The 12,992-nt window shown below is 41.2% G+C and overlaps 1 protein-coding gene across 1 annotated transcript in view; it reads right to left on the bottom strand.

The window, feature by feature from the left end:
- itsn2b (intersectin 2b) overlaps nt 1-12,992 on the bottom strand; it is a 79,259-nt gene that overhangs the window by 39,712 nt on the left and 26,555 nt on the right. The window contains exons 13-19 of the mRNA XM_061243587.1: nt 11,579-11,666; nt 8,950-9,089; nt 4,516-4,655; nt 2,553-3,397; nt 904-1,028; nt 496-650; nt 18-132 (exon numbers count right to left, since the gene is read on the bottom strand). Of these exons, the coding sequence (XP_061099571.1) occupies nt 18-132; nt 496-650; nt 904-1,028; nt 2,553-3,397; nt 4,516-4,655; nt 8,950-9,089; nt 11,579-11,666 (1,608 nt within the window). The remainder of the gene's footprint in view (nt 1-17; nt 133-495; nt 651-903; nt 1,029-2,552; nt 3,398-4,515; nt 4,656-8,949; nt 9,090-11,578; nt 11,667-12,992) is intronic.

The raw sequence follows: 12,992 nt of genomic DNA on the forward strand, positions 1-12,992 counted from the left end.
TATCTCAGCTTTCTTACCTGTCCATGCTCTGCGGTGGCTGGGGTGGGGGTGGGGGTGAAGGCAGAATTCTGTCCCACACTGCTGGGGACACTATGCCTTGTGGGGGTGTCACTTCCCCCTGTTTCCAATTTACTGGGGCAAGGGGGGGAGAGAGATATAAACACAGTAGTAGTAGTAATAGTAGTAGTAGTAGTAGCAGCAGCAATAGCAGTTATAGCAGTAATTTTCGCACATTGCATGCAGGGCATAATGGTAAGAAGGAACAATAAAAGCACAAAGAGGGAAGCACATAAGGACATTTTCAGAAAAAAAATACCAAAGCAAACAAACTTTACAAGTTTTTGTACTCAAGTACCCAAGTACTTGTACTCAAAGAGAAAAAGAATGACATTTAAAATCATCAAAGAGGACATCTTACTACTACAGAACTACCACGTATGCCTGTAAAAACAGTGTTCAGTGGGACAAGCCTTTTGATTTACTCAGATCTCTCACCTGGAGGACTCTGTGGCTGGCACTGTCGGAGGTTTGATGTTAGGTGAGGTTTCTGGTTTGGCCTGTTGCTCCACATAGCTCGCAGGGAACCAGCCCATCTTTCCATGACGACTTCCATACAGCCATCCTGGCTCTCCCTCAGTCATCTCATCCACCTGCATGGCATCATGGGAATGGAAATCAGATGCCACAGAGAGAGAGAGGCCATTTGAAAATAAAAACAGCCATAAACTGTGGAGATGGTTTTAAAGCATTCAGAAGAAATGTAATTTAGTGTGTGAAATAGTTTAATGTTTGGATAATGGAGGAGACACCTGCTAAACTGAACCTGTAACTCTATAAATGCCAGAACTATGCAGGTCCAGAGCATACTACAGTGCAAACACACTGTAGGAGCGTGTCCTGTACCTCTATCAGGTCGTCAGCCTCGAAGGTTAGCTCATCAGTGTTTCTGGCTACAAAAGGGTAGAGAGCTCTGTAGGTGGTCAGAGCTGCAGACTTCCTGTGCGCCAATGTGACGGGTCGCAGACCGGCTGAAATACAAATTCAAAGCTGTGTCACTGCACTGCTTCTCCTGCATCACTGTAACATTAGATTTACTTGCATCACATGAAACATTATTAAGCATTATCAACATCAAGCCATATTCACCTGCATCATATGGATGTGCATTTCTGTGAAAATGTATCACACGTGTGCATCAAAGCATCAAATTTCCTTGAATCACTGCAGATTCACACAAAATTTTTTTTGGAATGTTCTTGACTGGGCAAGTCAATCACCTGACATCAATCGAATTGCGCATGGATTACACTTGCTGAAGACCAGACTGAAGGCAAATGGCCCCCAACACAAACAAGAGCTGAAGAGGGCTGCATTATAGGCCTGGTAGAGCATCACCAGGGAAGAGACCCTGCATCAGGTAAGGTCCATGGGTTATAGACTTCATGCAGTCATTGTTTGCAAAAGATTGCAACAAAATATTGAATATAATGACTACTTCAGTCTGTTAATTTGTCAAATTATTTTGGTGCCCTAAAACTATGTATAAAAATAAATTCCTACATGGTTCACTTTTACACACACAATTTTAGAGCAGTTTATGGCAATTCTCCAGTCAGACTAGACTGCCATTGTGCCTCATCGCCCATCTGCTCAGACCATGGCACAAGCCGCAGCCCACCAGAAGGCAGATTACTCATTTCAGGGCTGTTCTTGCATTGTGATACTGTACAGTATGCCATTTCATTATTTTTCACCCACCTGCAATGACAATGACGAACGCAACTTCAACAGTAGTTAAAATGATAGCTACTTGCAGTGCTGGCACTAAGTTTGATGAATGTAATATTTTTGCCGTAATAAAGGCTGTTGATAAAGTAATCAACATAAATAAAAATAGAAAATAGTACAATTCTGACCGAAGGAAATTAAAACAAATTAATCAATTTTGCTTATGAGATTTGTTCAACCTCAATTTCGGGGGTTGAAAAAAAATTAAAAAGTGCCCAACCGCACAAAAGAATGTCTTGAGAGAAAAATCTGATTTACCCTCATCTTTCATTGCAGTGGTACAGACCACGGAAATCAGCAATACGCCCATCGCAATACACACAGCATTTTCCACCCACATCACACTCCTAGAGCTGTGCGCTCCTCACTTCTTACTGTGAAAATAATCGACCGTGGTCATGGGCCCTACAACATTGATTCTGGAAAATAGAGCCCTTCAACTCAACTTACTTACAATCTTGAGATTGAGCTTTGATGGTAATGATCCTAGGGATTGGAAACTATAATTTGATATAAAGGTTTAGCTAAACTAATGAAAAATCATTTTACAGAGCAAGATGCTTACAATTTACACATTTGTTCATAAACAGCACATTTTGCGCTCATATTTATCATTTTCACATTGTAGCATCTTTTCCAAGCACAGCTTTACTGGAGGTCCCCCTCAGACCAGAGAGCTGTTCTAATGCGCAGCACTAACGTTTTATGGTGCCTGGCCCTTATACTAGTTTATCAGTAAGAGGAAGACGAGGAGTTTCCTTCACCTTTTCGATCCTCTAGGCGATTGAAAATGGCAGAGAGCTTTTCATGAATTTCTACTTTGGCACTGGTTTGCTGCTGTTGTTTTTGAACATTCTGCTGCCTGGCAGCTTCCTCTCCCTGCTGCTTTCTCTTCCTCTCCTCTTCTTGTTTCCTGTTCTGCTCCTGTCTCTCCCTTTCCTCCTCCCGTTTCCTAATCTCTTCTTGGTGTCTTCTCTCTTCTTCCAGTGTCCTCCTTTCCTCTTCCTGAGATCGCCGCTTCTCCTCTTCCTGTCTCCGCCTTTCCTCATCCCTTTTCTTTCTCTCTTCCTCCTGTCTTCGCCTGTCCTCCTCCCGTTTCTTTCTCTCCTCCTGTCTCTTCCGCTCTTCAGCGTCACGAATGGCGGCCTCCTGCGCACGTTGCCTCCGCCTCTCCTCCTCCTCTCTCTCTTGCCTCCTCTGCTCCTCCCGCCGCCGCTCCTCTTCTAGCTTTTTCCTCTCCTCTTCTAGCTTCTTCCTCTCTAGCTCTAGCCTCCTCCTTTCCTCCTCTGCCTTCCTACGCTCCTCCTGCTGCCTCTCCTCTGCCAGCCTCTTCTCCTCCTGCTTCCTCCGCTCCTCTGCCCTCCTTTCTTCCTCCCTCCTCCTCTCCTCTTCTCTACGCCTTGCCTCCTCCTTCCTTTGTTGTTCCTCTTCCGCCAATCTGCGCTCCTGCTCTGCCTGTGCCAGGGCAGCCTGGAGGCGTGCCTGGGCCTCTCGTGCCTCCTCCTCTCTCTGCTTGGCCTCACGTTCCTCCTGCTGCCTTCTCTGGCGCTCTTCCTCATCCTTCTTTAACTTCTCCTTCCATTGACGTTCCTTCTCCAGCTTGGCTTTCCTGCACAGACAAGAATGTAACATCCAATGAGGAATTATCAGAGCACCAAGCCAATGAATGCTTAGAGTCTTCACATTCAGACACCATGGACAACCATCAAATCCATCAATCCACACAGAACAGGCATTGGTATTAATTTGCTCCTTAGCGATTTCTGTTGCTCAGTACTTGGATATGATGCGCACATTTACCATGTACTCTGTTGCGCTACTCAAAGTGCAGTGCTCATTGTGCCGTCAATGCTATCTATATGGCAGGTTTGTTCTATCCACATGAATGGGGATGTTTACACAGCCAGTTTCTATTGTATTTATCCACATTAAAAAGTTTAACTTGGTCAGCAGGAACCATCTACCGCCATACAGTTCAAATTTGAGCAATGCAGATTAAAGCAATAAATATTGCATATGAGAGCTGTATGCAATAAGAATTAATTCATTGTATAAGCCACATCACAGTGGTTCCGATACTCTAATCTAACAAATAAAAGTGAATAATTTTGGTTTACTAGTTTAAAAAAATTGGTATTAACAAACAGATGAGCTTCACCAATTAGCAATTATTATTTATTGTACATTGCTCTGAATATGTCTATAAGTCTTATATAGGTAGATATAGTCTGATAAATGTAATGCAATGTAATGTAATATATACTTGAGTTCCCAATAGGCATCAACGGATCACAGCAGAGGTACATTTATGGAATTGTGCCTGTGGCCAACATTGAAGTACAAATTATAATAAAATTGTTATGCTAGCATCAGTTGGGATGCGACATATGATACAGAGCATGGCATAACCAATGTTTTGTAGCTTCTGAGAATATGGCAAGAAAATAAATTCATAATTTCATAATGTATTCTCACGATGCCAATGAGGCCAAGTATTTTCCTGTCCATTCCTTGTGCTCACGCTAGTGTATCACTAGCATATATTTACAGCATGAACTCTGATGGAACATCCTCATTTTTCTGTTCAAGTTGCTGTCTTCACATGTATCAGTTACCAAATTATATCAGATAAATTAACTAGAATTGTTACCGCCTTCCGAAGCACACTGTTTGTGCGGAACAGATGAAGCAATCTGTCAGATGTGTGATGAGTGTGTGCCAAGTCACCTGACAGCTTCCTCTTCCTCCTTCCTCTTCCTCTCCAGCTCCTCCTCCCTTCGCCGGTGGATCTCCTGAAATTTCTCCTCTTTGACCTTGCTGAGCTTATTGAGGGTGGCCTGCTGTTTGCTCTGACTCTCCCTGAGCTCCTAAAAAGGAACCGCGTGGAGGCGACCGTGAGCTGTGATCTGTGGTCAGTGCAGTAAGGAAGCAGCAACGGCAATAATGGTGATATCAACTAATGCCTGTGTTATTAATCCGGATAGCCCTACCTCTCCCATATTATGGCTGTGCCTGGTTATGTGAGAAAGACCATCTCAACAGCACACAAAGCAGGCTGATAATGCTAAATGGTGCTTTTAACTTTCAACTGAAAACCATGTGCTGCTATTCCTGCTACACACACTGTATACCAAGTTTTGGTAGAAAAATGTAAACATAATTTTAAACACAGAGATACAGGGAAGTATAATGTATGATGAGCTACAGACATCTCACAATATCTCACAAGATTAAATCTTGATAGACACATTTAATACATTTTTGAAAGTTTGTGAACGAGACATGTAAAATTGTTCTCTTCCCAATGAGCAAATCACACAGTTCCGAGCTACAACACTAGCCCAAGATTCAGTGATGAACCCTTCTGACTACACCAGTGGGACTGTGTTTGGGACTGTCCTTTAGGGCGAAGCAGTTGGCCACAGCATTACCCAAGCAAGGGCCCAAACACTGCCGACTGTGACCAGTAGCCCCTACGGGTGATGCAGGATTGTTACTAGTGTCATCAGGGATGGGAAGGTTTCATTTGGGCTACGATGACATCTTATCACGCCCCACCGATTTTAAAAGGTCAAAATGAGATATTGTAGTTGAAGAGTTGGTCAAATTAGAAGCAGTAGATTTTAAAATAATGATCAAGAGAGGTGTGAATCACACACATAAGATGCCTCTAGATGGTCCACTGACCTGAGAAACGGCTCTTGGAAATCTCTCACAAAAAGCTGCTAAGAAATGCAAAATGTTTTCACATTATCATAAACAACATATGAAATGGCACTCTTGTGGTGATATCATCATGATGCACACAGAAAAATAATGTCTTTGTCATCATGAACGATGTATCCAGAAAAAGCTGTTTTTTGAGGAGTGCTCATACTCATGATGTATACAGAAATGCCACGTTGTGATGCACACTGTATGAAATGGAATTTTCACAGAGGCCAGACAAAATCAGATGATAATTAGAAGGGCCAATGTAGGAGAAACAGGGATCTGAAGTGCAATGCTTAATGCAAAATATGAGTAAAATTAAATTGATAGGTGGAAGGCAGAGGGGTGCCAACGTTGATAAAAAAGCTGGAGGCTAAGGGCCCTATTTTCCGGAATCACCCTTGCATGGCGCAGTCAATGGTGTGGGGTGGGAGCACACAGGGCATGGCTACTGAATATTGGTATTTTCCAGGCAAGAGAAGCACAAAGCTCAAAGTGAGCACCGGGTGGATTATGCTGAATAAAGTGGGTGTGTTGTAGAGGATTTCATTCATAGTCAATAAAATTACCTCTTTTCATTCCGTTTAAAGAACGTGTATTACGCAGGGTGCGCTGCCAATTTCCATGGTCTGACACTGTAATGGTCTATGATATCCCAAAGACAAGGATATGTATATACTAATCAGATGCTTCTGTCAAGACTGTTATTTTGTGGGAGGAGCAGAGTTAGAACTCAATTTTTGGAAAAAGTCGAACGAATAAATAAGAGGAATCCATTTGTACATATTTTCTTCTTTCAGAATTTAAATAAAATGACTTTGCCTATTAAACCTGTAGCTAAAAAGTTTAAACATACTACTCTGTAACTACAAAATACTGAAAACAGTATCTTGAAGTTTCACTAAATCAAATTAAACCAGGGAAGGTTGTGTAGCAATTCCACATCAGTTTCACTCGGTACAAACTATTGCACATTCGAAGGAAAAACGATATAACGTACAATTCAAGTGAACCAAGTGATTTTCTTTCGAGGGAAAAAACAGGCACACACATTGTGACTTTCTCCCTGGTTTTGCATGGCCCACATGTTTGAACTTAATTTTTATGCGACCTAACAACATAATAATAATAACAAGGCTTGTTGCGCATCTTTCAATAGTGAGCACAATGGTGATGACGTTAAATTATCTAGGGTGGAGATAACTAATGCACACAGCTTGCACATACAGCACTGGCACACATAGGAAACACTGTGCAGTTTAGTTTGCATAGCAATACGCCATCGACTTGACTGCGATTTGGGCCTTAGTCCTGGGTTGAGTAGGCGGTTGATGAAAGGGTGACTGGAAAATTGCAATGAAGCTAGTAATTCCTGAAATGTCCAGAGCAGTGGCTCTCTTCCCACTCAGGTACACAGCGAGTCTCGAAATTACCAGACGTGTCTCGATGGTCACAAAGACATGCAACACGCCAGGCACGGGCGGAAAATAGGGCCCTAAGAATGAGCGTGATAAAAAGACAGTCAGTGAAGGTGAATAAAACAACCTTTATTAGGAGGAAGAGATTGCTAAGACAGCCCAGCAAAGAGAGAAGACCCTGTAGCACGCAGTCATCCATATCCTCAAACTGCAGAGGTAGCAATGGAGGTAGAAGAGAGGATGAAGAGAGAAAGAGAGAAAAATACAGACCACCAGCAGGATGTTAACAAGAGAAAGGGAAACAACTGGTAGTTATTAGGATTGTACACCATGAATAGTGAAGGCAGGTTTGACTGGTGGAATATCTGGTTTACATGCTTTGGGTTTATCATTGAATGTCTGCTGGCCATGGGTGTGACCAACAACTGGAAGGACACAATGGGGCAGAAGCTGCAATACAGGCCAGATACCACAGTTTTCAGGGCCTGAATACAGCACAGTGACAGACAGCTAGATAACTGTGCAAAGTCTCCAGAATCTTTCTACCCTTATTCACAATATATGCACTGGCCACACTGCAGCTGCACGTTAGTGATCAGAGACACATAGGGATGTAAATAGCATTCCCAATGCATGGCTGTGTGCTATTGCAGGTTTACAAGAAGCATGACAGTGTACTGATTGGAACCTGTCTTTTGTTGGCTTCCTCTTTGTACATAAATATGTGTCCAAATAAGACTTGGAAAGACACAGGACTATGTATGGAATGTTCAGTGTCATTCACATCCCAGTGTAGAGCATACAGGCTCACTGTTGATTTACTTATAATCTAATTTACACCAAATATGAATGCCATAGAATCACATAAACAACCATATTTGACCTGGACAAATACGGTGATGACAATATCACAAAAAAGGTGCTATAGCAAAACAATGAACTGCAAGAAACTGTCATATGCCAGAAATGCAGAGGTGTAGACTTGCTATTCCTCCTTGAGAAAATTGCAGCACATATTTAACAGGTATTTTCTTCCCCATGGGGTGAAAGAAATAGGCTGTAGACAGGTAGAGACACTGTCTGGGGCCAAGTGTTATGGAGGACGCTTGAGAAAGAATGCTTGATGACCCATTTAGACTTGGTATTTTGCCTAGCCTAGAGCATTCCTGGCACTGACAACTCTTGTGTGGTGGAAAGAAAAGAACCCACTGTCGATGAGATATAAACTCATCGGGAATAAAATGTGACATTAAAATAAGACGCTTTTACTGATTGTAATAACTAGTCAAAACCTTTTTTAATAGGCTACTCTCAGTTAATTTGTTTCAAAATACACTTATAGAATCTTTTCAGTGACCCTGTGGCCGGTTATGCGAATGGTTAATTTTGTTAATTAATTTATATGAAACATTTTCTCACATATTCTTGAGCAACAGGTGAGTGAAGACATGCCAATTGTGTAATTTTAATAGTGTGACTGGTTTTTAGTTTAACACATGCATTTTTGCAGAAGAGTTTTAATAGTTTTAAATACAAATTTTAATAATTCTTTTTTTTATTTTTTATTTGGCATCAAAAGTGTGGCTGAACATTTTCACCCTAATTTGAAATTTCTAATTAACTATTTGTAGTTAATGCGCAATCTCCACTGCAGATTCAGGAGTGAAGACATCCACCATTCTCCTCCAAAACACATGGTGTAAACCAGCCTGCATATTTTCACACCACAGCCCACAGCAAAGTTTGCATAGGGGTGCCTCGGAGGAAAACATCTCATATGTAGCTCCTGGCATGTAGCCAACGAGCGCCCAACTGAGGTGAATGAGCCACGAAATGCTGACCCACCTGACTAAACCAGGGCAATGTAATCGCCAATTACATATCGCCCTGTGGGTCTACTGATACAGATTTGATTCAAGACTGTGGGGCTCAACAATTCCTTTGACCATACTACAATGACTTTTGTATTTTTTTTGATAGCATGATAAGAGCTTGGGCTAGTTGAAAGCTCCCCTGGTCTGTGAGGCCTCACCTTCAGGTCCTTGTGGTACTGATCCATCTCCAAGAGCTTGGCCGATGTCTCCTTTTCAAGAGCGTCCAGCTGCTCCTTCAGTTTCCTGCAGGTCAGCTCCTTCTCTGAGGTGTTGTTCTTCACAGAGTTATGCGTCATGGCTACCGAAGGAGAATGGAAGGTGACCACACACACACAGGTAAAACGGCCAATAAATTCTTGGATTATTGCTGTTATGACCTGCTGCAAACGCGATGCATAGCCAGACACCAGCTTCTGACAGCGTTCCTGAGGAATCTTAGCCCATTCCTCATGGGCAATGGCCTCCAGTTCAGTAATATTCTTGGGTGTGCATTTGGCAACCGCCGTCTTCAAATCCCTTGTAATATTTTGTAATATTATGTTTCATTGAACTACTAAAACAGTTCTTGTGTAATTTGTTTCTTGCAAACAGCTGAGAAATTTTATATTTTGCCAATAAACCTAATGTGCAATGGGGGTTGAATAATTGATATATATATAATTGTACATTCTGGTACATTCTGGTTCCCTGTCCATCTGAGTGAACATGAAGCCCTGCTGAAAAAAACAACTTAAGCTATGTTCTGAAACAGCTGGTAGCAGGTTGACCAGTTAGACCAGCTAACTGCTCAACATGGTTTCACCAGCTCAAGCTATGTTTTGAAACAGACGGGTATCGCAATCTGGTCATAGCTGGATTTTACACCAGGGACAGCTAACGTCAGCTAGTCGTATAAAAAACATTTGTTTACATTTGTTGTACATGTACAGATGAGCCAACGTTAACAACATCCACATCTCTATAACGCTAGTTTCAAGTACATTGCATTTTAAGCGCTGGTTAGATTTTCTTGGTAGAAAGGAATTGTGAATGAAGCAACTTGAATGTATACGTTAGCTGGATAGAGAAAACGCAGATACCAGATTATACATCACCACCCTCATTGCCAAACTTTAAGGTAACATGGCAGTGTCAACAGCATGTTGTATTTACAAAATATATTGTATTTAACAGCTTAAGGTACACCAAATGCATTCGCAATTCCTTTCTACCATAAAATCTCCCAGCGCTAACTGCAATATGCAGATTAAATTATACTAAAAATTAAGACAGACTTTGCAGTCTTGATGCAGCCAAGCCATTTCTCATTTAACAATGCTCTCTGTATCAGCTAACAACTCAGTTTCTATGTTTACAAATTCACTATGTGGCACAAGAGAGTTGTTATGAGTTAGCCAACCCTCTTTCCAAAGTCATATTAAAATGTAAATGTGTGGTGCAGGGTGGAGCTGGCCCAGACTGCAATTTAAAGGCCGCAATAGCCTACAATGTATTCAGAATTAGTAGTGTTATAGAAATGCGGATGTTGTTAACATTAGCTCATCAGTATGAACACTAATTTAACATTCAGTAAACAAATACAAGTTAGCAAGTTAGCTGTTGATGTTCTTCTAAAGCCGGACTGGGATGTCTGTACGGGGCGGCCTGTAGCGTAGTGGTTAAGGTAAATGACTGGGACATGCAAGGTCAGTGGTTTCTAATCCCGGTGTAGCCACAATAAGATCCGCACAGCCGTTGGGCCCTTGAGCAAGGCCCTTAAGCCTCCATTGCTCCAGGGGAGGATTGTCTCCTGCTTAGTCTAATCAACTGTACATCGCTCTGGATAAGAGCGTCTGCCAAATGGCAATAATGTAATAATGTAATGTAAAAATGTAATGGATGTTACAAGCAATACTGCCTGTTGACGTACATTATCTAACGAAAATCGTCATTGTCGTTTTGCTGTTCTGGCACCAATAAATACTCAGTGAGCACTTTATTAGGTATTTCTAAGACTACTGCTGCTACTGCTGTGTGAGTCCAATATCAACCAATATTACCAAGGCAGTTCCGACTGCATCATGGTACCATACATCCACATTGGGCTCCAGAATTATTGGCACCCTTGATAAATATGCACCAGAAATATAGTTACTGACACAAGCTTTATTTTCCAACATTTGTAAAGTAGCATCATTTATTCATAATTGCCACCCCTGGTTTAACACTTTGTGCAAAAACCTCTAGTGCCCCTGGGCCACTGCCAGCAAAACATCTCCAAAACATCAATGACCCAACACCATATTTGACAGTTGGTATGAGGTGCTGCTCCTTGTCTGGGCACCACAAGGCGTCTGACAGGCCGTACACAAACAATATATTATTGTATAATTGCCCTTACAGCGCTAAGTGGAATGTTTAATGGTTTATGTATTTTTTTGTATCCATTACCATATTTTTACGGTAAATTACTAATCGGCCTCTTCTGAATTGACAGTTCTTTGCCTTTTCCCATGATGATGGATTTTGCAATGTATTGAAAAGCAAGTATACAGTTTTCCCATATGTTTCAACAGAACATAAATTATTGGTTTTGCTTATTATATGCATCCTTTTTTCACCATTTTTATCAAGGGTGGCAATAATTCACCAGCCCACTGTATATCATTGGTGTAACAAAAACATCATATCTCGACAAAATCAAATCATCAAGGAAAGCAAAAGTAATTACAGATATGGTTACAGTATACAGAGAAAATAATAGTACATAGGAATCAATGGACATGGGATACAAGGATTGGTACTCACAGGGTAAATTGTTCAGACTCAGATTACGTAGTCTCTCGCTAAGCCTCTGTTGCTCAGGGACCAACTGAGACAGCTGCTTCTGAGTATCCTGGGCAGCAAAAACAAAAAAGCCATTTCACACAAGCAGAACCACAACCATGAACTTTAAATAAAGCATGAATAAGAAAACATTAGAGACTGGGCAAGTTAAAACTTCCCAAATAAAAATCTTAAAAAACATTAGTTCACTGACAGCTGTCTGGAAACAGGTTTTAATCCAAATACGAAGGTGGTGAATTAAATTATTTATCTCTTTTTATAGGAGTGCTGAAACATCTTTAGAGGTCTGTGCAGGTACCAATGATTTTTTTTTTTTTGCTTTTTTATTCAAAAGCTAAGAATGAAATTACATGAACGAGTAGGGTGGCACCAAGTAGGTCCAAGCGGGATCTACCCAGTTCATCTTACCAGACCATAATAGAGATGTATATTAATTTTAGATTCGCTGATGTCACACCTAAAGCTAATGAAGCCTCAGAAGTAAGCTTGCACTGTGTTTGTTCAGTGCAAAACATTGAGCTCCCAATAAAGTGAATGCAGAATCGTTTTGACTTTTGAAAGCAAAATAAATACTACCCTCATGTAATTTGCTTCATGATTGCTACATTACATATGAAAAGGATAATTTAAGTCATATGTAATAACATGCATTTTAATAAATATTTTCCCAAAACATCTGGACTAAAACAACCACAGTTTCACAAACTGCTACACATAATGCACAAAATTGGCCAATGAGGTTGTTGAATCACCTTGGTTCACCAAATTCAATGGGCAGTGAGCACATTAGCCCTGAACATGCACAGTAGAGTGTCCACAGTAGAGTGTCCTCCTTCACAGCCTAGCCCCTCCTACCCTCACCAGATCCTAAGAACACTATGTGAGTGACCCTACGGAACATATTGGAGCCATCCAAATTAAATCAATAAAATATCACAGAACTTATTGTAATTTAAGATTCATATTTCCAGGGAAATGGTTCGGCCAGGAATTCTGTTAAACCCTAGTTCAGACCAATCATACATTTAAAGGGAATTTTTCAACACTGTCAATTTTCTGCTCAGCAGGCACCACTGCAATTTAGTAAATGCACTAAAAGAGGCTGAAGATGAGGGGAACCACTGTACATTCTGGATTGTACCCATGACTCTGGATTGGACCCATGACTTTGAGGAAAATCATTTTATCTCCTGTCTTTCTTAAATGCAAGGAATTATGTGAAATCAAAGATCCTGCTACAAGGCATTTACTGTACTGTACTGGTGTTTTATTGGGTTGATTTGGGTAGGTGTCATATGTCCAGTTGGGTTGCTCAGTGCTACGGAATTAGGAAGCGGAGATTATCTTGGCAGCGCAGCGAGATCCGTGCTACCCA

Source organism: Conger conger, chromosome 5 (genome assembly GCF_963514075.1).
Source record: "Conger conger chromosome 5, fConCon1.1, whole genome shotgun sequence".
Taxonomy (NCBI): Eukaryota; Metazoa; Chordata; class Actinopteri; order Anguilliformes; family Congridae; genus Conger; species Conger conger.